This window comes from Stegostoma tigrinum, chromosome 12 (genome assembly GCF_030684315.1).
Source record: "Stegostoma tigrinum isolate sSteTig4 chromosome 12, sSteTig4.hap1, whole genome shotgun sequence".
In the NCBI taxonomy this organism is placed as follows: Eukaryota; Metazoa; Chordata; class Chondrichthyes; order Orectolobiformes; family Stegostomatidae; genus Stegostoma; species Stegostoma tigrinum.
Window position 1 is genome coordinate 35,717,886 of NC_081365.1, and position 24,662 is coordinate 35,742,547.

General features: G+C 39.1%; 1 protein-coding gene across 5 annotated transcripts in view; it reads right to left on the reverse strand.

Moving 5' to 3' along the window:
• Nucleotides 1–24,662, reverse strand: part of stxbp5l (syntaxin binding protein 5L) — a 523,376-nt gene that overhangs the window by 237,377 nt on the left and 261,337 nt on the right. For all 5 annotated transcript variants that reach the window (XM_048540360.2, XM_048540359.2, XM_059650278.1 and 2 more), the window contains exons 7-8: nucleotides 20,435–20,518; nucleotides 980–1,103 (exon numbers count right to left, since the gene is read on the reverse strand). In XM_048540360.2, the coding sequence (XP_048396317.1) occupies nucleotides 980–1,103; nucleotides 20,435–20,518 (208 nt within the window). The remainder of the gene's footprint in view (nucleotides 1–979; nucleotides 1,104–20,434; nucleotides 20,519–24,662) is intronic.

Below are 24,662 nucleotides of genomic sequence, written 5' to 3' on the forward strand. Positions count from 1 at the left end.
GCAGCAAGTGGCCTGATTCTCTATGCTGATCTGCACCGAACTCCATCTTCCTGTCTTTCCTTCAAATCCCTTGATACTCTTACCAAACAAAAATTGATTAGTTCCAATAGCTCCAGCTGTTCTGCCATCCACAACGATTTTGGAGGTAATGTGTGGAAAAAGAATTCCAAATTGCTATTTTTTTTTCTGTAAAAGAAGGTTCCTAGTTTTGATCTAAAATGGCCAAGCTCCAAGTTAATAAATTTATGCCTTGATTGTAAGATTTGGATTCTTTAATTCTTGCATCTCCTTGGCAAATTTTCAAAGGCAGAAGACAACCAGAACCTGTCACTGGAATTAGGGGCATAACACCTGTTTGAAATTCCATTTACAAAATTGGTTGCCCTGAACACTGCTGACACAGGCCTATGGTATTAAAAAATGTGATACATTCTGTGACATATTTAATAGTCCCTAAAGGATTCTGTGGAGGCTACCAACAAAAACAACTAAGTTTGAACACTTCAGTATGAAACCAAAATGTGTACTGCAGTATAGAATGCTGCTGTTAGTCTCCATGCACAGCTGCCTCCTTTCACCCCATGTGCTCACCCATCTCTTCCTTGGTCATTTCCCTCCTAATTTCCTGGTTACTTCTTCTAATGCTCCCTACTTCTACAGGACTCTCCACCCCACAAATTCTGATTGCTTCACTTCTGTCCCAGAACCTACCTGAGGGTCACTGCTGATGATTTAATGGCTGTAAATGAGATACAGGGTGTGCCTCAGGCCTACTGGTTCTGGCACTGGGATCATTCTTTGTGTCCAGTTCAAGCCGATAGGCCAGACTGTACCAATTCATAGGCCATCGGAAAGCATCTATTTTAGCAATATCCAAAGATACAGGAAAATACATAAGTATTCTATGTCAACTTTTTAAAAACATTACGCAAAGGTAGTATATACCTACACTTACCTATTAACTTTTAGAAGTGCTTACCATGTGGTACTATGATCTGAAAAGGTTTGCTTGGATTTTTCAAGTTCCAAAGGGTTAAACTACCATCTGAATGGCTACACATGAATTGCCTCCCTTCATGATGCCAGCTGACAGAATGGATGGCCTATAAGTAAAGTTATAGTGAGTATATTATATTTTTTGAGTAATATATTATGCATTATTGGTGTCTTTGAAGCAATATATTATTGATGTTACAGATCAATATATCCTTATACTTTACATTCAATAAATAATGGAAAAAATGTAATCTATTTATTCACATTACATACAACACCCATGCAGACTAACTGCTAAAAAAGGCACTTCATTAAACTCTGATATGAAATTATATTCTGTGTTTGGAATCAGAACTTTTATTTTCAAAATGTAGGCTAAACAATTTGTACATAATTTAACCCTTGCAGTTTATTATGATCAATCATCAGGTTGGATATTTCTCTGTTCATCTGTCCTCCAAAATTTGTGCCCAGGTCTTTTGTCAGTCCAACTCCTTCAGTTTAAGTGCTCTATCACATGCCTTAATTCATGACTCCACCTGTCTCATACTACAGTGTCTCTATTTGAAATAGCTGAACCATGCTGAGAGCTTCCTCCCCCTACCTCGTTTGAATGGTTATGCTGAGGCCACATTTATTATAGGCACAAGCCCAGTATTATCCATCTGGAAAATCCTAGAATAGCACAGGAGGCAGATACTTGACATAACGGTGGAAACTTAAATGCTTTAAAATCAAGCACAGCTTGGAGGCAGTTCAAAAAGTTTATTAAGTTATTTCTGGGATAAAAGCATTGCCTTATGAGGAGAGACTGTGTAGGTTGCATCTACACTCATTAGAGTTTAACAGAATGAGAGTTGATCTTAATGAACCATATAAGATTTTGATGGGGCTTGACAGGATTGCTAACGAGAGAATATTTCTCTCACTGGGGAATCTAGAACTAGGAAGTCCACATCAGATAAGGGTCTCTCATTTATAACGGAAATGAGGAAGAATTTGGAATTGTCCACCTCAACAGCAGTGGAGACTGATCCATTGAATGTATTCAAGGGTATATCAGTCAAATTCTTCATGTATTATGGAGTCAAGTATTTTAGATTGGTGAGGAGAGAAAGAGGTAGCAGGACAGAGAATGTTGTTAAGGCCTCGATAAAGTCAGGGACAAAAGATCTTCTCTTATTTGTATTTATTATGTTCTTATGGTTCTTCCAGGTCCCATTCCTGCCTGAAGATGGCCAATTAAGAGGCAGCTTTTACAACCAATGGGAGGATCCTTGAGGTTGCACACCCATTTAAAGCTCTGCAGCTGTGGAATAATCATCAACAAAGCTGGGCATGGCTATAGTGGGTTGGGGGCTGTCAGAGCACATTCTTCTTTGGCATTCTCTGAAGAGACTTGGATTGTTTTAAAGATAAAATCTGGTCCCATCTACCTTTTGGCAGAAAATTCCTCCACAGGATGAGTCATAACTTTTTCTAATTCTCTTAACAGGCTTTATATCTGCTTTCTATATTTCCACTTCACGCGTGGACCTTCGAGCTCCCACCATCCGATGTTCTGACTACATCTTGTCTGCTATCATTTTGTTTTTGCTTCATAAACAGCTCTGCCATTAGCACTGTACAATTAGTTCTTTGCTTGGAAGACTTTCTGGTTTTTTGTTTCTTCTGCATGTTCTTTTCTAATCATAATGTAGTTAGCTGTGTTTCTTTACTACCAGTGTAACAGGTCATAAGGTAGTTTCCATGTTTTTGGTACTAAGTATTTAGCATTATGGGTTGCTTTACTTTGGCAGGCCCAGGATTGTGGTTCTTCATTTGCATCTCTGAAACTATTTCCACCGTGGATAAGCAGACTTTCTCACATTTCCTCTCTTCACCTGTCCACTTAGGTCCCACACATCAGAATCCTGCCATTACTTAGTAATGTTTAAATTACATTGTCCACCTGTCCCCAAAATATTTCTTCGCCTCCAGTACACACTCACACCTGCAATGTAAAACAGATATTTATGTGCCACATTTCGCCCTGAAATTCTATCTTTATTTTGATGATTCTGTTACTAATTCTGTTCATCCCCAGCATCTTGTTCTTCATTTCTGCACTAAGTATTATTCCAATAACATTTCTTCTCCCATCCAAAACGTGGTAGTCAGGTTTGTATGCACTATCAATTAGTCTTGCTTTGCTATTCTTCCACATTGCTTCCTGCAGCCTCATGTGCATTCCTTTTTTTCACCATTAAGTCAGTTATTTCAATGCTTCTCCCTTTCAGGATTATTGACTTTGGACTTTCTATTTTGAGTTTGGATGTCTTTTCATCTCTCCTTTTGGTTTTCTTCTTTAACTATCCTGTCCATTGGATGGTACCCATACCCATTCCTCATAGGACTCAGGCAGGGATGGTGTCCATAACTTGCAGGTAACCCCTAATATAGGTGCTATTTCCATTCATATGAACCATTATTTGGTGGCTCAATAGTTCAATGCTTTTCCAGCTGCTAACCATTCATCTGGAGTTGGGACCGGCACTGATACCTGCTGTCTTGGCTGCACCAGTAGCTAGGTTGCCCACTCTTCATTAACAATTTACAAAAATAAAGCACTCAAGTCTAAAATCTTTATTTGGCCTACCTTTAATAAAGAGGCGAATGAATATGTTAACATATTATTTTGATTGTTAACACATACATCAAGGTTTTTCTGGTATCATTACTTCTCATTAGTGGGTTAGTAGACAGGCATAGATAATGTGGAAGCATCTGCTGTCTCCCAGTCTTGAAACTGGAGATTTCTGTACATGGTTCCTCCCTTTTGACAAACCCTAGATGCTGCAGAAGGCCAGTAGACACGGTGAATTCTGATTATTGCATCTCATTAGATATACTTCCTGGTGATATCAGTAATGAGCAGAGTCAACATTACTCTAAATCACTGACAAGATTTATTCTTACAGTGCGGTGTTAGATTTGTTTCTGTGCCAGATACTTCTAGTTGACATAGTTATTGAGTGGTATTGACTTTTGCATCTCTATCTCCCTACGTCAGTGATTGTAACCCTTTCTGGTTTCAGGAGAACTTCCAATGGCTAAAGTTTATTGAATCATGGAATATGTGTTTGGAATGGTCCACACCAGGGTTAATATGCTTGATCTTTCTGAGAAGCTCCCAATATTTGTTCTTTGATATCCTTTCCTATTGTGTGGTTGCTGTTAAATGATCAGTATGCCACACACATAAATGATTTCTTGCCATCATCATTCCTCATCTCTGCCCCAACCAGTTCAACAAGCTGAATCTTATCAGAGCCTGAATGACATGGGCTATAGTGAGAAATCTGGGAGAATTATATAGGTCCAAAGGGGCCCATTTGAAGTTGGGAACAACTTGTTGCATTTTTTAAACTAGGTTTCATGCTAGGCAGCAATGAGTTGCCTATTAAAGGGATTACTTCTTGTTAACTACCTCATTAACTGCAAACCATTCATTAATATTCAGGTTTTATCCTACCATGTGGCACTAGCAAACTCGATGCCGACAATTCTCAACATGGACGTCAGAGTGGGCACCTAATGACTCCTGCTCTTGCTGGCTCCAAAGGATCTCAGTGTGGAACACCAGCCACATACATTACATGTCCACAGATGTTGGCATCTTAGAGGTGCCAACCTCCAAGAAACCTCATGGCTTATCTCTGATCCATTTACAGTGTGCCTTTGCCTTCAAAGCTACACCTCATGGTGCAACAGCAACTATCACTGTAATGCTGCAGAAAGGACAGTTGTACTCACTCACCTTGATGTAGTGGATAAGACTGCATCAGGGGGCTCTTTGCTTGGTCTCTTAACTTTGATTTTCTTTGAGTACACCAGGATGGTCACAGCATCCCTGCCTTCCCTTTCTGCACCTTGCACCTCAACCAGAGATGCCAGGCCCACAATACTGTTGTATCGCAATGCCATTCAGCACTGACATGAAGTCAAGAAACATGTCATGGTTGTCAGCAGTCCTTAGTCAATTTAAGGAAGACAGCCTTCACTGAGAGGGTCCTGGCATAGTAAGTCAATATCAATCCAAGGGCTTGGACATAGTCAGTCAACCACGCAGAACAGGATTCTCCCTTCACAAGGGGTGAGAAGGTGAGTGTCAGTCAGCCCACTACATATCGTGACTCTTTCTGCCTGAACGTGGGCTGAATTGCTCCATGGAATGAAACAGAATAGAGGTAGGTATTAAGAGACATGAATGTGGGTGGCACTACTATCGCTTTTGATGCAGGTATGATGGTGTCCCAAGCGAATGAGTAGGCAGTGCAGAAAGCATGCAGGAGTTGGCATTGCTGACAACGTGTGAGTGAAGACATTGCAGGCAATAGTGAGTATACTGTCACGCTCATGGTCACATCCTCCTGTCCCTCACTGCTGCCAAAAACAGACTGTCTTGTTCTAAGAGGTATGACTATCTTCAGTAAAAAAAAGCAGATGTTTCTTCTCCTTTCTTATGTTATGCACTATCTGCAGTTCAGCTCCTAGACCAATAATCCTGAACTGGAATGCCTCAGCTGCTACTAATATCTTCAAAAGTGTTTGTCCTGGATTGCTTTGGCATCCAAAAGCTCCCACATTCCACAGCTGCAACATAACACTCACCCTGCTATTGTTACCTATCCTATTTAGTTAACTTAATATTTTAATTAACAGAATAATTCCCATGTAAGTTTATGTACTGTGCTTATTAAAAGCTAGCACCACCTACAACGGAAGTTGTACTATTCTTAATTACAAAGGCTGGTGTTCGAGGTGTTTATTTAACAATGTTATTTTATATTTATGTTAGTTTGAACTAACGTTCTAACCCAATACCTGGATACTGATTGCCCATTTAACCCAGCTAATGTTAATGCCCCATTTGGGCTGGAGGTGAGTACAATGCCTAATTAGTGGCACAGATTTTTGTGAAAAGGCAAATGATGCCTGTTGCAGCAGAAATATCAGCTGCAAATTACAGCTATGATACTGCTGTACACAGGGGAGGTGCAAGTATTTGGAGGGTCAGAAGACTCAGCACTCAGAGAGTTGGCCAATTGATCCATTAAACCGCATTGCACTGTGCCTAATTATGCAGTAAAATCCTATTTCAAAATGATTCTGGTTAAAAACAAAAAACTGCTGTGTATTAATGTGTACCAGACGACTCATATTTGGCAATTTCCCCTTTGAAAAATTCTTCCTGACCTTATTTAGTCCATTAAACTTCACAAGGTGCTCAACGGGTCATTAAATGGAGTTGGCCAAGTTTCTGATCAGCCTGCACTCCTGCTTTCCCTGTAAAAATTGCATCATTGCATTCCAATGGCACTGGGATCCAATGATGTCTGTCAGAAACAAATTTTCAATCTCACAAAATTCAGCCCATTGTACGGGCAAAGAGAAAAGGATTGATCCAACTATAATTTAAAAGGTGAAAATGTAGGAGAAGTGGCAGTGCAAAGAGAATTATAGATCCCTACGCACACAACACTAAAATGTAGCGGTAGGGTTCAAAGACAGAAATTACATGACACCAGGTTATAGTCCAACATTTATTTGAAAATACTAGCTTTCAGATTCTTACTCCTTCAAGTGTTAGTAAGACAGGAAGTATCAGACACAGTTTATAAGTAAAATACCATATGGTCACTCCACTGATGATGATGTACTAAATAAACCTAAGATGCTGTTAAATCAGTTAAAAAGTTTGAATTGATTAATATGTACACGTAAATCCCGGAATTCCTTTGAAGTCATTTAGATTTTATCAGTGTACAGAGGAGGTGACATTTTAGGTCAGACAATGCATATTCTGTGCGAGGCCTTGTTTACAATCTGTTGAGGCCAAAGTCCACCTTGGAGGAAGTTTACCTGAAGATCCAAGGCCAAAATGTCCTTGACCGCTGACGCGTTGCCCCTCTGAGAGGGAACATCCCTGTCTGGCGATTGCTGCGCAGTGTCCATTCATCCATTGTCGTAGCATCTGCATGGTTTCACCAATGTACCATGCCTCAGGGCACCATTGCCTGCAGCATGAGAGATAAAAAACGTTGGCCGAGTCACACGAGTATCTGCCCTGCTCTTGGTGGGTGGTGTTCCCATGTGTGATGGTAGTGGCCATGTCGAAGGTCTCACATGTCTTGCAAAGGTTGCTATACAGTGTTGTGGTTGATGTTGTTCTGAAGGCTAACGGTTTGCTGTCAAAAATGGTCTGTTTAAGGTTTGGCAGTTGTTTGAAGGAGAGAAATGAAGGCTTGGGGAAGATCTTGTTGAGGTGCTTATCATCATCGATATTGTGCTGAAGGCTGTGAAGAACACAGCATAGTTTTTATGCTCCCAGGAAGTACTGGACAATGAAAGGTACCCTATCAGACATATCCCGGGTCTGTCTTCTGAGGAGGTCATAAGGTTTTTCACTGCGGCACATTGGAACTGGCGATTGATGAGTTGAGCATCGTATCCTGTTCCTATGAGGGCACCATTCAACACATTCAGGTGTCCGTCTTGTTCCTCCTCAACCGAATGAATTCTGTGTATGCCTGGTACTTGACTGTAGGGGATGGCTGTTTTAATATGTTCAGGATGGAAGCTAGAGAACTGCAGCATTGTGAGGTTATCTGTGGACTTGTGGTAGAGTGAGGTATGGAGGTATCTGTCCTTGATGGAAATGTGTGTGTCCAAGAATGATCTTAAAGAGTAGTCCATGGTAGGTCTGATGGTGGATGAAATTTGTTGATGTCGCTAGGTAGTTGTTTCAATGATTCCTCACCATGAGTCCAAAGGAAGAAAATATTGTCAATGTGTCTGGTGTATAGCATTGGTCAGAGGTTCAGTGCAGCAAAGAAGTCTGTGCATGAAAATGTTGGCATATTAGGGTGCAGATCTGGTTCCCGTGCTGTTCCTTGTGTCTTATTGAAGAACTAGTCGTTGAGGATGAAGCAGATGAGTTTTAGGATGGCATTTGGAAATTGGCAGTTGTCGATATTGAGTAATGAGGCTGTTGGGCGATGCTGTTGTCATGGGGGATGCTGGCGTAGAGTGCTGAAACGGCTATTGTGACAAGGAAAGTTCCTGGTTCAACTGGTCCGTAACTTCAAAGGAATTTGGGGTTTACATATGCATATTAATCAATTAAAACATTCTGACTGATTAAAGCTTTAACAGCATCTTAAGGTTTGTTTAGTACATCCTCATCAGTGGTGTGACCCTTTTTGATCTTTTAATTATAAATTCTGTGTCTGAAACTACCTCTCTCACTAACACTGGAAGAAAGTGTAAGACTCCGAAAGTTTGTGTTTTTAAATAAATGTTGGACAATAGTCTGGTGTCATGTGATCTCTGGCCTTTCCCACTCCTGTCCAACACCGGCACCTCCACATTAAGGTTCAAAGAAGAATAAAAGGGGCAATAGAACGTTAACCTTTATGTCAGAGGTTTATAGCATAAGGAATAGAGCATTTTAACAGCTACAAAAATCTCTAACTGGATCACATCTGGAATTCTGTGTGCAGTTTTAGTTATTGCATCGAATAAAGACATTGTGGCTGTGGAAGTATCACAGTAACCAGAATGTTACAAGGTTCTAAGGGTTACATAGTGGATAAAACTGATATAAATCAGCTTGTATCCCCAGGAATATGTGAATTTTGATTGAGGTTGCTCAGATTTTGAAAATAATTTCTTAGACAAAGGAATATAATTTTTAATTCAGAGCCATCCTCATTCACACAAAAGAGGGGAGAAACTTGGAATTCCTTCCTACTAAAAATGGTAGGTTGCAGTCTCAATTATTGTTTTAATTCTAAGATTGAAAGAAATTTGTTGGAAAAGGATATTACAAGAAGTAAACCAGGGCAGGTGGATAGAATTAAGATACAGATCAACCACCATTTCAACAAACGGGACAAGGATTCAACAGTCTACTTCTGGCCCTCTGTTTCTTAAACAAGAATAATAATCATAGATTGAACAACACTGATATGATTTTATGACAATAAGCTTGGTGGATTAAACTCCCTTTGGTTGCATACATTGAGAATACTAGCTTTCGAGATGCCTTTACCTTTGGTTGAAATTACTGTGAAATGAACTGCATATTAACTAAAATGTACAGTTTAGAGTCAGTACTGCAGGCAGTGTGCAATTTAAAATCTTAATAAGGTGAGTACATATTATTTTAAATGAAATTATGAACAAAACAAACTTTCATGTGGTCCATAGTATTAAAAAAATTGCTGAAAATAGGATTGATAGCATGCGGTAGCATTTCTATTTTGGGAGACCGTTAAAATATAAGAATAGCACTTAAAACAAAGAACTGTGGATATTGAAGATCTGAAACAAAAACAGGAATTGCTGGAGAAGCTCAGCACGTTGGGCAGCATCCGTGAAGGGAAAGCAGAATTAATGCTTCAAATCCGGTGATCCTTCCCCAGAAAATTTTTCTGTTAACTCTGCTTTGCCTCCACAAAGCTTCCAGACTTTTTTCCCATGGAACTAGAAATCCTCATCTGTCCTCAGTAGATTAATATATTTAGTGTTCCGTGCCAATTTTATAGCTGTTTATCGGCGCCTGACTTGCTTCAGGCTACACTGTAAATTGCTGAAAATACTGCCAAAGATGCATATGCTTCATACTCTGACAATGTCAGATTTTCTGGGATTAATCTCACTTGAATGCTTGTGGTGATGCTCCTAGCTGTGTTTGCAGTGATACTGTTCTGAATGCTAAGAAGGGAAGATTACTGTCATAGGTTGAAGCAAAAGTCCACAAAAACTGTAATTTCCTCTATCTTTATTGTTTGCACCAGAGAAAATAACATGTAACCAAACTCAATGTGAAATAATTAATTTGCAAACAAATAATGGAGCAGCCTAACATCTGTTTTCACAGAGACTGATGTTGAGTTGATGCCTGAGGTGATTGTGGAGATTGGCCTCCTTGCCATTTTCTGATATTGCCTTTTGAAGTCTCTCACTATTCAGGAGAGCAAAACAAAACTTTCAAAGCTATTAGCACAAAAGGAAAAGATCAAAATATTTTCAATATGGAGACTCAGTTTCAATTTCAAAAGGCTTCCTTTAAATCATAGAATCACTCCAGTGTGGAAACAGGCCGTTTGGCCCAACAAATTTACACCAACCCTCTGAAGAGCATCCCACCCAGATTCATCCCCTTATCCTTTCCCTGTATTTCCCATGGCTAATTCACCTAACCTGCCCATCTTCCTGCAAAGGTAATCTGCTACCACTATCCAGATCAACCTGCATGTGACTCTAGACCTACTGCAATTGGGTTGATTCTGAAATGCTCTTTGAAATTACACAGGAAGCCACTTTTTTCAGGTCAGTTAGGGGTAAGTAGCAAATTCTGGCACAGCCATAAATGCCTGAATCCCTTCAAAGATTACAATTGAATTCCACATCACAAAGGGACTAACAATTTATTCCACATGAGCAGAAGTTGTTGATTGGTCAGTAAGTGGACATTGATAAATTAGCTGGTGCCTTCTGATTAGTCAAAGATTTGTTACGGAAAATGCACCAATGAACTGTTGTCCCCGTGCTTTTTCTTAATTGTAAAATAGTTTTTTTAACCAATATCTCGGTATTGTCATTTTATTTTCATCTATTTTTCTATTCAATCTGTTCCGAGATGTTATATTCTAACTCTGAAGCAGGTAAGACTTGAACCCAGGTCTCCAAGTCCAGGAGTAGGATACTGACACTGCATCACAAGAGGGCCCTTGAGAAAGAAATAATAGCTGAGCGAAGTTTCTAGCTTCACATGTTGTCCAAATTTTTGACACACCTTACCTTTCAAGGTAATCTGCATTCTGTAGGAACAGCATAATGGGCTTAGGCCAAATCTTACGCGAGGAGAAGGCAGATTTATGAGGTTGTCAATAAACCAACTTAATATTTTTAATCAAACTGTTTGGACCATTTATGGCACAGACCTGGGACAGATGATACTCAACTCCAGACTTTCCAACCCCATGGTCCCCAGTAACCCATAAGCCAACCCTGTGGTTGCATTACACCTTTTCAATTGGAAAACCTTTCCAATTGGAAAAATCATGGGGACAACTGTTCCCTGGTTCATTCCCCAAGGCAGTTCCTAGAAAAACTAGAGGTAAGTTGCCAACCAATCAGCAAGTATTTGTTTGCAGTAAAAATTATTATTCCCTTTGAGACTTGGCATACTTCCTTCTGTTATAATTAATGCAAGATAGAAAAAAAAGACTGACTTCTTTTTCCTTAATATTCAAGTTTTGGACAACCAAATGACCAATCCTGGTTCTGGGAGGAAGGAGATGGGGCAACATGAAGTTGATGAAAATAAGGCAGCTGCAATTGAGGCCATGCCACACTATTCTAAAACAGTGGCATTCCAATTCCAATTCAAAGAATAGCTCCTCATCTTTCTACAATAAACTTTGCAGTCTTCTGTTTCTGAGATTGAATTTAACAGTTTTAGATCCATATCACCATTCCTATTTGTTCTTGGAGAGCAGTTGTCAGCAATACGATGGGTCCATCATAGAGACTGTGAATGGAGACAGTGTGCTTTGTTATTGAATGTCGGGATTCCACACAGACACTGGGTGTTCTGCAACAACTTCATTATCGGTTTATTTTTATCTTTTTTTTAACTTTTCTATTTCATTACTTCAGTTTACTCCCAGTGACACTGAAGAAATGGTGATATATTTCCAAGCCAGGATGGTGAGTGGATCCAATGGAAGCTTGCAGGTGTGATGTTCTCAAATATCGGCTGTCCTTCTCCTTCTAGATGGGAATGGTTCTGAATTTTGAAAGTGCTGTCTAGAATCTTTGGTGAATTTCTGCAGTACATCTTGTAGATGGTACACACTGCTGCTACCGAGTATTGGTGGTGGAGAGAATGGATGTTTAATGATGCAAGCTGCTTTGTCTTGGATTGTGTCAAGCTTCTTGAATGTTGTTGGAGCTGCACTCATTCTGGAAAGTGGAAACTACTCCATCAAACTCCTGACTTGTATCTTGTAAATGTTGGGCAGGCTTTGGGGAGTCAGGAGGTGACTTACTCAGTTCAGGATTTTAGACTCTGAGCAGTTCTTGCAGCTGCTGTTTTTATATAGCTTGTCCACTTCAGTTTTTCTGGTAACCTCAAGGAGGTTGACAGTGGGGGATTCAGTGATGGTAACACTATTGAATGTTATGGATGATGATTAGCTTGACTCTTATTGGAGTTGATCATTGCCTCACGTCTGTGTGGGGTGAATGATACTTTCCAGTTTTCAGCCAAAGACTAGATATTGTCCAGGTCATTTTGCATTTGAATTTGGGCTGCTTTAGTTTCTGAAGAGTTATGAATGGTGTTGAGCATTATGCAATCATCAGTGAACGCCTCCTCTTCTGACCTTCTGTTGGAGGGAAAGTCATTGATGAAGTAGCTGAAGTTGATTAGGCCAAGGACACTACCCTGAGGAACTCTGCAGAGATATCTTGGAGCTGAGATGACTGACCTCCAACCACCACAACCATCTTCCTTTGTGTCAGCTATGTCTGCAACCAGTTTTCGCATTGAATCCAGTTTTACTAGGGCTCCTTGATACCACACTTGGTTGAATATGGCCTTGATGTCAAAGGCTGTCAGTTTCACCTCACCTCTGGAATTCAGCACTTCTTGTCTATGTTTGAACCAAAGTTGCAATGTGATTAGGAGCTGAGTGGCCCCGGTGGAACACAAGCTGGGCATCACTGAGCTGGTTATGGTGAGCAGGTGCTGTTTGATAGCACTGATGACACCTTCCAACACTATACTGACAATCGAGAGCAGACTGATGGGGTGGTAATTGGCCAGGTTGGATTTGCCCTGCTTTTTGTGTACGTGAAATACTTAGGCAATTTTCCACATTATTGTCAGGATGTCAGTGTTGTTACTGTACTGGGACAGCTTGGCTAAGATTGCAGCAAGTTCTGGACCACATCTTCAGTACTATTGCTGAAATGTTGCCAGGGCCTGTAACCTTTGCAGTAACAGTGACTCCACCCATTTCTTGATACCATGTGAAGTGAATTGAATTGGATGAATACTAGCATCTGTGATGCTGGAGGCCTCTGAAGTAGGCTATAATGGTCCAGGAGGAAAATTGGAGACATTGCAGTGTATAAGGGGGTGAAATGAAATGGGGGTTAAGTTAAACGACAATCAGAGTTACAGCCATCGCAACACAAAAAGGAACATGCCGGATAGGGAGGTTATCCTGCATCTCAAATGGAGCTTACAACCCACTCACGTGGACTCAAAGATGAAAGCTTGAAATCTTTGATCCAAAGTTAAATGCAAAATAGCATGACAAATGTCTGTCAATTCATGCAGAGTGGAGAGAGTAAGTTACTGTTATTCTCTTTAGGGATGGAATGCAATTGTTTGAATTTGTGGCCCTGTTTTGGGCAGTTGCATTAATTAAGCATCTACCAATTAAATAATGTCTCCCATCTGCCATCCAGTTGCAGCTCATTGGCAAGTCATTCTTTTTTCCAAGAATGAACATGAAAAATGATGGCCTCAGGCAATCATGACCATTATATAGTTTGTACTACTTGCCTCTTCATCATTTCAGATAAGCAAATCTAATCAGTGCTAACTTAGAAATTACACTTAGATTTGCTATTTCTGAATCACATGTCCTACCTGACACTTTGGAGGTGCCACTTGCTCACTCAGCTGTAAAGATGCAAGGACATGGTCTGTGATATTCAGGGGTGGTTTTCTTTGCGAGCTGCGGGAGTTAGTATGGTATCTTAATGCCAAAATCAGACTGCCCAGTGTTACATGAATACTCTGGTCCTGCTACATACATGTGGATAAGGTTACATACCTCAAAGCTGTCAACCAAGTTATGAGATAACAAGATATAGAGCTTGATGAACACAGCAAGCCAAGCAGCAGAGGTGCAGGAAAGCTTATGACATCAAGTTATGACATTAGTTTCCTTGCACAGTCTCTATGACAAACTGTGTCAGGGCACAACGTGATGCTTCATTGTGGTAGACTTGAGGGCTCAAACTTATAATTACTGAAATGGTGTTCTCCTTCCAATATAACGCAGAGATCATTTATTGGCTCATGAATCTGATATAGACAGTGCAATTGCCACAGAACAGCCACGATCTCGTCACAGGCTTGGGGGCTGAATGTCTTGCTTCTATTCCTATGTTCCTATTGCAATTGTTGAAAATAGAGCACCTGAATAGAGCCATACAAGGATAGCTGCTGAGAGGCAAGTGCTACGTCCCCAAATGTGGCTAATGGCGCCTTCATGATACCCTCAGAGTGACACAGAGCAAAGATGCAATGTACAACGCTGAATGCCAAGGCCATGACAGATTAGACCATCAGTCCCCTTAAGGTGTGGTTTCCATGCCTGAAATATTCCAACAGGGTCTTACAGTGTAGCCTAAGGGATGGGGGTGTGGGTGTCGGTGGGAGGAGGAGGATGCAGAGGAAGTGGGGGATTCCCTGCAATATTTTGAGAATTAGGGCAATTATCAGGGCATTGAGTAGGAGGCTCATCCAGCTGAGCAAGTATTGCATCATAGAGCATGAAAAGCTAGAGTGAATCTAACTGAAATCTACTTCAAGGATGAATGATCTGGGTTTGTACTTTTTTTTAAATGGCATTACTTTCTGATGGCTGTATGGTAAGCAGCCCTTGATCATGGCAAAGGACATGTGGACCTGAGTATTTTTGCAGTCCTTGAACTTTTCAGTTGCTGAGTGTATTCATATCCATATGATTATATGCTTGGTATCTCCAGGGATCCCAACTTTAAATACCTGCACTTTACAGGTCCTTCTCACCATCAGAGAGAATGTAGCAGTCATTGAGATAGGGCACTGACATTCCATGGTACTAAGATTAGGTAGTTTGAGGCTTCAGTTAGCATACGATATCCAAATGCTGTACAGTGAATTCTCTATTGATAGGCATCTGGCTGAGAACAATCCTGAGCCATCTCCTTTTCATTCTTCCAACATCTTTCAATGTTTCAAAGTTCGCACAGACTGCTAAATTTTCCTTTCATCCTTGCATCCTATAGAACAGCATACTCCTCTTGGCTGTTGTGTTATGAACAATAATGGACATGTGAATTACCCATTATATACTTCCCAGACTTGAATGGCTTGGTGTCCCCTGGTCACCACATTACAGGAAGAATGTGATTGTACTAGAGAGGATGCAGAGAAGATTTGCATGGATGCTGAGTGACCTGGGAGATGGGGCTGAGATATGATTGTTTCCCTTGGAGCAGCAAAAGTTGAGAGGCAACCTGGTAGATATGGATTAGATTATGAGGGGCATAGATAGAATGGATAGTAAGGTACATTTCCGTTAGTAGAAGGGTTATTAACCAGGAGGGATAGATGTTAAGTAAGAGGTACAAGGTGAAGAGGAAAGTTGAGGAGGGTTTTTTTTCAGTCAGGAGTTGGTGGCAGTCTAGAATTCACTGCCTGAAAACTTAAAATATGACACAATGATGTCAGGTCGGTGACGAAACAATTAGCAAATATTCATTCATCAGTTGAACACTTTTTGATCTTGCAAGGCTTTCTATTTTATCTTTCTAATCCAGAAGATTACATGTTTTTTTAAACCAGTATCCTATAGTTGTTACTAACTGTGTTTTGTAATACTTACAGCAGATGCTGAAAGTGACAGAATGCCATCAGTAACTCCTTAAGCTCAAAAATCTTGGAAATATTTATTATTCCTGTGGTTATATAACTGTACAATAAAGCACCCAGCAGCTTGGAATAGGGCTGGGTTTTGAGTAAAGTTGCCACCTTGACTGCAGCAATCAAAATGAGATTAGTAGAATTCTACTGATAATTCAAGTGATCCCTCCTGCCTAGAGGTAAAGGTAAAGTTACTGTAGTCCCACCTGGCTAGAAGATGACGGTTGGGGAATAATAATAGTGAATTAGGAAAGGCAGTAGAGTTGAATAAACTTTGCATGGGCTTCATGATAGAAGACACTAATAACAATCCAAAAAATAAATAATCAAGGACTAAAGGGGGCGGTGGAAATAAACACAATGACTGTCACTCTCGGAAAATTGACATTTAACAAACTACAATCTCCCTTAATTGACAACTCTCAGTTGCCCAATGAGAAACTTGCCTTGCCACTTGGCAAATTCAAAGGATATGCAGCGAGTTGCTCCTGATATCAAGGCAGCTTTGCTGGACTTTTCACATGATTCCACCACAAATCTCACCATTATCTCTTTTTGTTTAGGTACCTTTAAGACTCTGCCTTAATATCTTCCAATATAGTAATCTTAACTCAACCTCTCCTCATAGGAAAATCTCTCCATACCCAGAATAAACTTGGTGATCATTGTGGCACTGATCATTGTGGCACTCTACTAGTTACAAGTTTCCATCCTGAAAATGCTCCTTTTATCCCAGCTATCTATCTTCTTTTAGTGAACCAAAATGTCAAATATACAACTCCTAACACCATAGGCTTTTATCTTATTAAATGACCTTAAGTGCAATACATTTTCAAAAACCCTTCATTACCATTATCAAAAAACTATCAAAAATCCAAACATTCAGTAGTTCCCCGTTATGTATCCTGTTTGTTACTTCCTGAGAGAGCTCTAATCAATTTTACAGGCATGATGTCCCTCTCATGATAGCATGTTGACTCTGCTTGATTATCTTATGTATTCTAAATTCTCTACTATTAATCCTTTATAATGTTTTCCAAGTGACAGATGCTAAGTTAACAAATTTACAGTTACCTTTTTTTCTCTCCCTTCCCTTTTGGAAAAGAGTGTTACATTGGCAATTTTCCAATCCTCTGGGGCTTTTCCAAGAATCTAGGGATTTTTGGAAGATTACTAACCAGCCCATTCTCTATAGCTACATCCTTGAAAATCATAGGATGCAACATATCAGTTCCAGGGGACGTATTGGCTTTTAGCTGCATTAGTTTCCCTGGTACCTTTCCTCCAGTGATAGTGATTGTGTTTTTTTTCCACTTGCCCCTTCAGCCCCTTGTTAGTGTCTTCTACTATGAAGATTGATACAATGTACTTAATCAACTCCTCTGCCATTTCCTGGCTCTCCATTATCGTTTCCTCAGTCTCATCCTCTAGGTAGGCCTATGTTCACTTTAGTCTCCATCTTCCTTTTTACACATTTAAAGAAAATTTTCATTTATATATTTTTGCTAATTTTCCCACAGAATTTACTTTCTCACATTTTTGTCATTTTTTCTTTGGCTCTTAAAACTTTGCCAATCTGCTGGTTTACCACTAATCTTTGCCACATTGTACATTTTTCTTTCAGTTCTATTTTTAACTTGCTTGGTTAAACATGGCCCTACTTAAAATTCACCTCTGTCACTGATATATCTTTGCTGTCAGTCATGTTTTCTTAAATGTCTGCCATTGTTCTTCAACCATCTTTTCTACTAACTTCTCCTCAGTCCAATCCTAATAATTCTGCTCTCATTACTATGTAATTACCCTTATTTAAATTTAGCACAGTTACTTCCAATTCAAGTTTCTCAGTCTCAAATTGAATGCTAAATTCCACTATGTTATGGTAAGGGTTTACTTGGGGATCTTTAGCTTTAGCATAATTTATTAATTCTGCTTCATTACACATTACTAGATCCAAAACAGTCTGATCCTTGTTTGAATCTGCAACATATTTTTTAGGATATAAAAGGAAGTGAATGTTGATAAAAGCATCCCATCACTTGTGAAACCACTGAGGGTAGTATGGGATGAATACAGCATTACTTCATTGTGTACTTTGCAGATATGATGATGGTCTCTAATGAATGCAGTGAAAAGTTGAATAAATGATGTAGGTCTGGGATGAGAAGGGGGTTCCCTGCTGGAACACCTTCAGATCTGAGTGTGGGGCAGAGTAATGGTGACTTTTAAAGAGGCCTCCAAAAAAATTCAACAAAATTGGCATTTCACCAGACAGACCTAAGATTAAGCCTATAGAATTAGAGGGGGATTGACAGTGTAAATGTGGAGACGTTGTATTCCTTTAGAGAAGAATTTAGGATGAGAGGGCTCAATATCAGAATAAGGAGTTGCACATTTAAGACAGTGATGAGGACGAATTTCCTCTCACAGAAGGTAGTATTTCAGTAGTATTGTTTACCCCATGGGGCTCTCGAAGCTGGGTTGTTCAATGGATTCAAGGCTGAGATAGAAAAATTTTTTAGTTAGTAAAGGATTCTACTTCTATGACCTGCTGCTGCAGGCTTTCTCATCAACTCCTTTCATGCACTACCAGTCAGCTCACAGATGTATCAAATAAGCATCGGAAACCTCATTTATAAAGGACTGTGTATTTATCTTTTTTCCTGTAGAACACAGATATCAAATCAACAAAGCACACATGGCAGTGTTGAGTAGCAGAAGATCATAGATAGAATTCATGCATTATAGGATCAATGATTATCAGCTCATGACCATAAGTATACAACTGTTGTCCTTTAAGAAGGGCACTTAGATGTAAGAATTCATTTAATGGAACTAATTGTTCAAATAATTAACATCTGGGTAACTTGTCACTTTAGTAACATATCCACATGCTGTCTAAGATGTTGTATGGTCAAACTTCCTCCCATGGTATCAATCGCTCAATTAATGCCAATAAGTAAGATTGGTGGTGGCCAATCCAATGTATTACAGATGGTTCTGCAGAAACTAACATTTACAACATACCCTTAAAACTGATACAATGTACAACTTTACAACGATAACTTCATTAGATTTCACCTGACATTTATTTGCCCAATATATGTGTTTGTCTATATCTTCCTGAAGAGGGGTTCTAATTTTCTTTGCTGTTAATTATGTGCAATATTGTTGTCTTATCTGCAAATCACGATTGTTTGCCTTCTAAACGAGATCATTTAAATATCACGTGAACAGCTAACGGTCGCGCCATAATAATCCACTGATTTTCCCTCCTTAGATGTAATGCAGCAGAAATAGAAAATTCAGTGGAAGGGTAATTGAAACCACCTTGCATCATTTCTTGTTATTGTCTAGCCAATTATAAAATGAATTGTTTAATAATTTCATTTTAATTAAGTTATCTCTTGTGAGTGAATGTTTAAATTAGCTGGTATCCATTTACTTCATTTGAAATATATGCTCCTTCCATTGTGTATATTTGCACATTTGATTTTAGTCGTGGAACCTGTTTCTTTCCTCCTAGAATGCAGGACACTATTTCTGGCATATGTAATTAAGAATAGAACTGTACCTAAATGCAAATATTATTTTGATTTTAATATCAGACTAGTTAATATACATTTGATTTTGATAGCAGATTGAACATTTGAAAAATACAGGGTCTTTTCCAAAAAGGGTTGAATTCAGTACATTCTCAGAAATATGCTGAAGTGTGAATAAAAGTCCATCAAGAAAAGATGAGGAATGTCTGAATTTGGCATTCAGCAATTGTGCCTGTATTCAAAATTCATCAGTGATCCATACACGAATTTAGAACTTCTTTTAATCAATTTCAATTAACTACTTCATTTTAATGCTAAACATTGATAGTTAATTAGACATAAATTCTGGCCACTTATTATAGTATGTAAACTCATATTTATTATTTAATCTAACATTTTGAAGATTAGTTACTGTCAAAACCTGCAACTGATTATGTGAATAATTGCAGAAATGTGAGACCCACAAAACATTGAATGCTATTAACTCATTGCCATTTTGGCCATACATATACAGGTTCTTAGTTTTCTAGATTGTATTAAGACAAGTGGATAGAAATAGCTCATATTATTGATCCAAATGTGGATTTCTCAAATTAAAAATTAGTTCAACAAATTCAATTATCCATCTAAGATATGTTTGCAAATAGTTATATGTTTTGCTTTCCATTTACATACTAAAATGATCAGATTTACAAGCCCTAAAAAGGGCTATTCTTAACTATTTCAATGACGAACTTCTGCTGCTGCAGTTAAAGCAACTGCAAATTTTATAGTGCCATAAACTGTGGTATGATCTCATCACTATAAATTACTTTCAGTTTACTACTCAGTAAGCTGTCCTTTAGGACTATTTACCAATTGGCATTTTCTCTTTAAACAATTTAGTACAGGCGCTAGTCTTTCATGGAAAGCTACCAACTTCATGCACACATAGTACTGTTCCCAAGCATCTCATTACACTATCTGGAACAGAATCATAAAATCAAGGTCCTGTGCAGCACCACAAAATGAAAACTTCATAAAAGCTGTTGTTTGATCCTACCTAAATATTATGTAAAATTCATGCACTAAAGTTGGATGCACGTTATCTACAAGTGACTTACATTCTTTAAAACATTAACGTCTCACTCACCTCATCATAATAAAATCTGAAATCTGCTCTCTTTGACCTTATGTCCCACAGCACAACTGTTCCACTTTCAAATCCCATGAGAAGCTGCAACATGAAATTGAAGATATATTATCACTTCCAAACAAACATATTTGCTTCAACTTTAAATCTAATCTGGTAATACAACGTATTACATTTTACAGGTAAATTCTGTGCTTATTAGCTGTGTATATCTTAGCAGTATAGAGACTACAAAACGATATTTTGTTGCGTTTAGTGGAAAACTGACATAACGCGTAAACTGAGTTCAAAAAGAGGAGACATGTTACAGCAAAACAGTTACAGATGGACCATGAGAATACAAAATTTTTTTAATAATGGAATTTAAATAAATGGTTACTTTTCCTGGGAGTCACGAGTCCTCTGAGTTATAAGTAAGTTTATTGTATTTCCTCATTCAGTCAACTAAGCGGATACGGTGAAGATTTCAAAAACACAGGATTGACTGCATCTGGAGGATGAGCTGAATTTCTTGTAAAGAATTGGCATGGACATGACAGGCCAAATGGTATCTTGTGCTGTAACCATTCTAGTACAGGATTATTGTGTTCATCCTGATGGGTTTGAAGGCAGGTGGAGCCTGTAAAGTCTATTACCAAGCACTTAACTGAGCTGTCTAAGATTTTAATGGCCACTTAATGGTCTCAATTCCTCACCACCAGTATTTCATCCTTGACAGGGTGGGTCCAATGTCATATGGGAAGCCTGGCAAAACTGGCTGTGTCGGTTACTATCAGGCAAGGGACAGGCCTCCCTTAGGGACTCAGTAGAAAAATTGTTCACAAGGTCACTGATCCCCTCTCCCACTTTAACCCTCCACACTGGCCTCTTGAACTTTGTCCCTCCCATCTCGAATAAAGAATCCGTGCTGGATGATCTTTGAGCTGTCTGTTTGTATAGAAATGTAACGCTACATTTCCGGTATAGACAGCGGCAGAGACACCTCATGTGCATGGCCTTGACAAAGCAATACTCCTGGCTAGAAAACCCACTTGCCATTGAGTAGGAAGCTTGACAGATTTAGTAAAGACCAGAAACACATGTTAATCTGGTGACTGAAGACTGAATTGAGGGCACACAGCTAGTTATGGTGTCTAGGAGCATCAACTCGAGTATGCCGGCTGAGCTTGTGCCAGGATGTTTGTGTGTCAAACCCATTAGGAAATACTGGGAAGAGGTACAGGATATTTGAAGATGTTGATAGCAAATCTTTGAGGTATTGACAGGTGTTTTTGTGGTCAGCAGTAACCTTACACAGCTACAACAGAGGTTTTATGAATACAAGCAAGCTGAAGGAGAGGACCTGGTTTGCATATCTCTGGAACTGGTGAAGTTGTTCAATTGCATTGTCCTCAAGATCCCTCTTTCAAATGAATCAGGGACAGGCAGCAGAACGACTACCTAATAGAAGCAATGAGGGATGGGAATGTCCAGATAGAATGGAGAAGCTTAAAAGTGACAATCTTAACAGTTTTTCTTCAAAGTGAAGACCATATAATCCAGATTATGGGGAATGATTGAACTCTTAAGACTAGGAAAGAGGCTACCATCAGCAAGTTAACTGTCAGAATGGCTGGAGTTGTAAATGTTAGGTTCAAGAGGCAAGCGGAACAAATTTCTACACTGATGAAACCTTGTTGGTCTATCCACAATGGTAAGCTTAACATAAGAACATAAGAAATAGGAATAAGACTAGGTTCAAAACTCGCTAAGACTAGGTTATTTAGTCTACCAAGCCTGTCCCTCCATTCTATAAGACCATGACTAATCTGTCCTATGCCTCACCTTCTCTTTTATATCAGCTCATTATAGCCCTCAACTCTCAGATAGAAAGATATTTGAACTATCTCCTCTTCCAAACTCTCTGGAAAGAGTTTACCCTCAGAGAAGAAATTCTTTTGCATCTCAGTTTTAAAAGAATGTCCCCTTATTCCATAACTAAATATCCTAGTTTGAGATTCCTCCACTAATGAAAATAACTAGTCTATCATGCCCCCCAGACTCTTGTACATTTCAATAATTCATCTTTCTAAATTACCATTAATAAAAGCCAAACTTATTTTGCTGTTCTTGATAACTCAGCTCTCTCAACCAGGAATCAGCCTAGTGAATCTCTTTTCAACTGACTCAAATTATCATATATCTTTTCTTAAATATTGAGACCAAAACTGCATACAACACTTGGTGTGGGCTTACCAACAACCTCTAAGTTGTACCGAGACTGCACTATTTTTAAATTCCAACTGCCTATCAATAATGGCCAATGTTTCATTTGCTTTTTTCGTTACTTGCTGCACCTGCATGCTAACCTTTCATGCCACCTGGAACCGCTGCATTTCAATGTTTTGGAGATTTTCTCTCTGCTGAGTAAAGTGTGTGACCTCAAGCTTTCCAACATTAAATTCCATTGCCCAAGTTTTTGACAAGTGATTTAACCTATGTCCTCTTGTAGATTCCTGATGTTCTCATTACACCATGCCCGTTTCCTATGTCATTAGCAAATTGAATACATTATACTCTTCCCCCTCCTTCAATTCATTAATACGTATGGTAAATATTTGGGACTCGAGGATTTATCCTGCAGCACTCCACCAGCCATGTCTTTCCAACCTGGAAAAATCCCTATTAATCGCAATACTGTTACCCTCAATACTGTGAACTTCCAACTTGAGCCATAACCCTTATGTGGCACTTTGTTGATTGTCTTCTGGAAATCCAAGTACACAACATCTACCATCTCCCCTTTATCAACTCAGTCTCCTCCCTTTCTTGAATCAGGGCATCACATGCTCAATCTGCTGGACCCTCTTGGAATTTAAAGAATTCTGGAATATCTTGATCACTGTCTCCATTATCTCCACAGCTGCTTCCTTTAAAACCCTTGGATGAAGGTCATTGGGTTCTGGCCAATAGTCTGTCCTCAATCCCAGTAGTTTGTCAAATACTTAGTCCCTCATGATAAGACTGTTACAAGATTTTTCCTCCTACTTTGTTATCTGATAACTCTGGGATGGTTATAGTGTTGTCCACTATAAAGACAAATGCAGAATATTAGTTCAAATTATCTCCAATTTCCTTGTTTCCTATTATGAATTCCTGAGTTGCATTCTCTAAGGGCCTCATACTCATTTTAGCCACTGTCTTCCTTATACCTGTAGAAAGTTGCCTTTTTTTAATATTTATTGTCAATTGGCTCTCAGAAACAATCTTCTCCCTCTTCAAAATTACAGAATTACTATGGTACAAAAGGAGGTCATTCAGCCCATCATGCCTGCCCTGAGTCCATTATCGAGTAGCAATGCCCTCTTGAGTGCTTCAATTGATCCTGCCTCCGCCGCATTTCCAGGCAGTACATTCCATACCCTAACAACTTGCTGTATGAAAATGCTTTATTTTTCTCACACTGACCTTGCTTCATTTGCATATCACTTTAAATCTACATCCTTCAACAGCTTTTTGGTCATCAGCTAGTTTCAAAAAAATGCTAATATTCTGGCCTGCCACTGGATCTCACCATTTTGTCTACGTCAATTTTTGCTTAGACCAACATTGGTGGATCATCTTTTTTATCATCTCCTATTTTTGATCAAAATAAATTTTTAGTGAGTGTTATGAAATAATTTGCTCAAATGTTTGTCACTGCACATCCACTGATCTTCCCCTAAGTCTATTTTCCCAGTCCATTTTAGACAACTTTTTCATTATATCTATGTTATTGTCCTTGTTTAAGTTGAGGACACAGTTTAAAATCGAAGTTGCTCTACCTTAAACTGGAATCAAAATTCTACCATGTTTCCCTCAGAGGATCCTTAATTATGAGATCTCTTATTAATCCTAACTAATTTCACATAATTAGATCTAAAATAGCCAATTCCAAGGTAGGTTCTGCAACATGCAGCTCTACGAAATAACACTTGATGCACTCACAAATTTGATTTCCATGTTATCTTTGCTCATCTGATTTGGCCAGTCAATTTGCAGGTTAAAATCACCCAATTGACAATTGTAGTGTCCTTCTACAAGCCTCTATTACCAGCGAGTTTTGAGAAGATTTGTAGCTCAGGTTGAAGTTCTGGATGCGAGTTTGCTCGCTGAGCTGGAAGGTTCGTTTTCAGACATTTCATCACCATTCTAGGTAACATCATCAGTGAGCCTCCGGTGAAGCGCTGGTGTTATGTCCTGCTTTCTA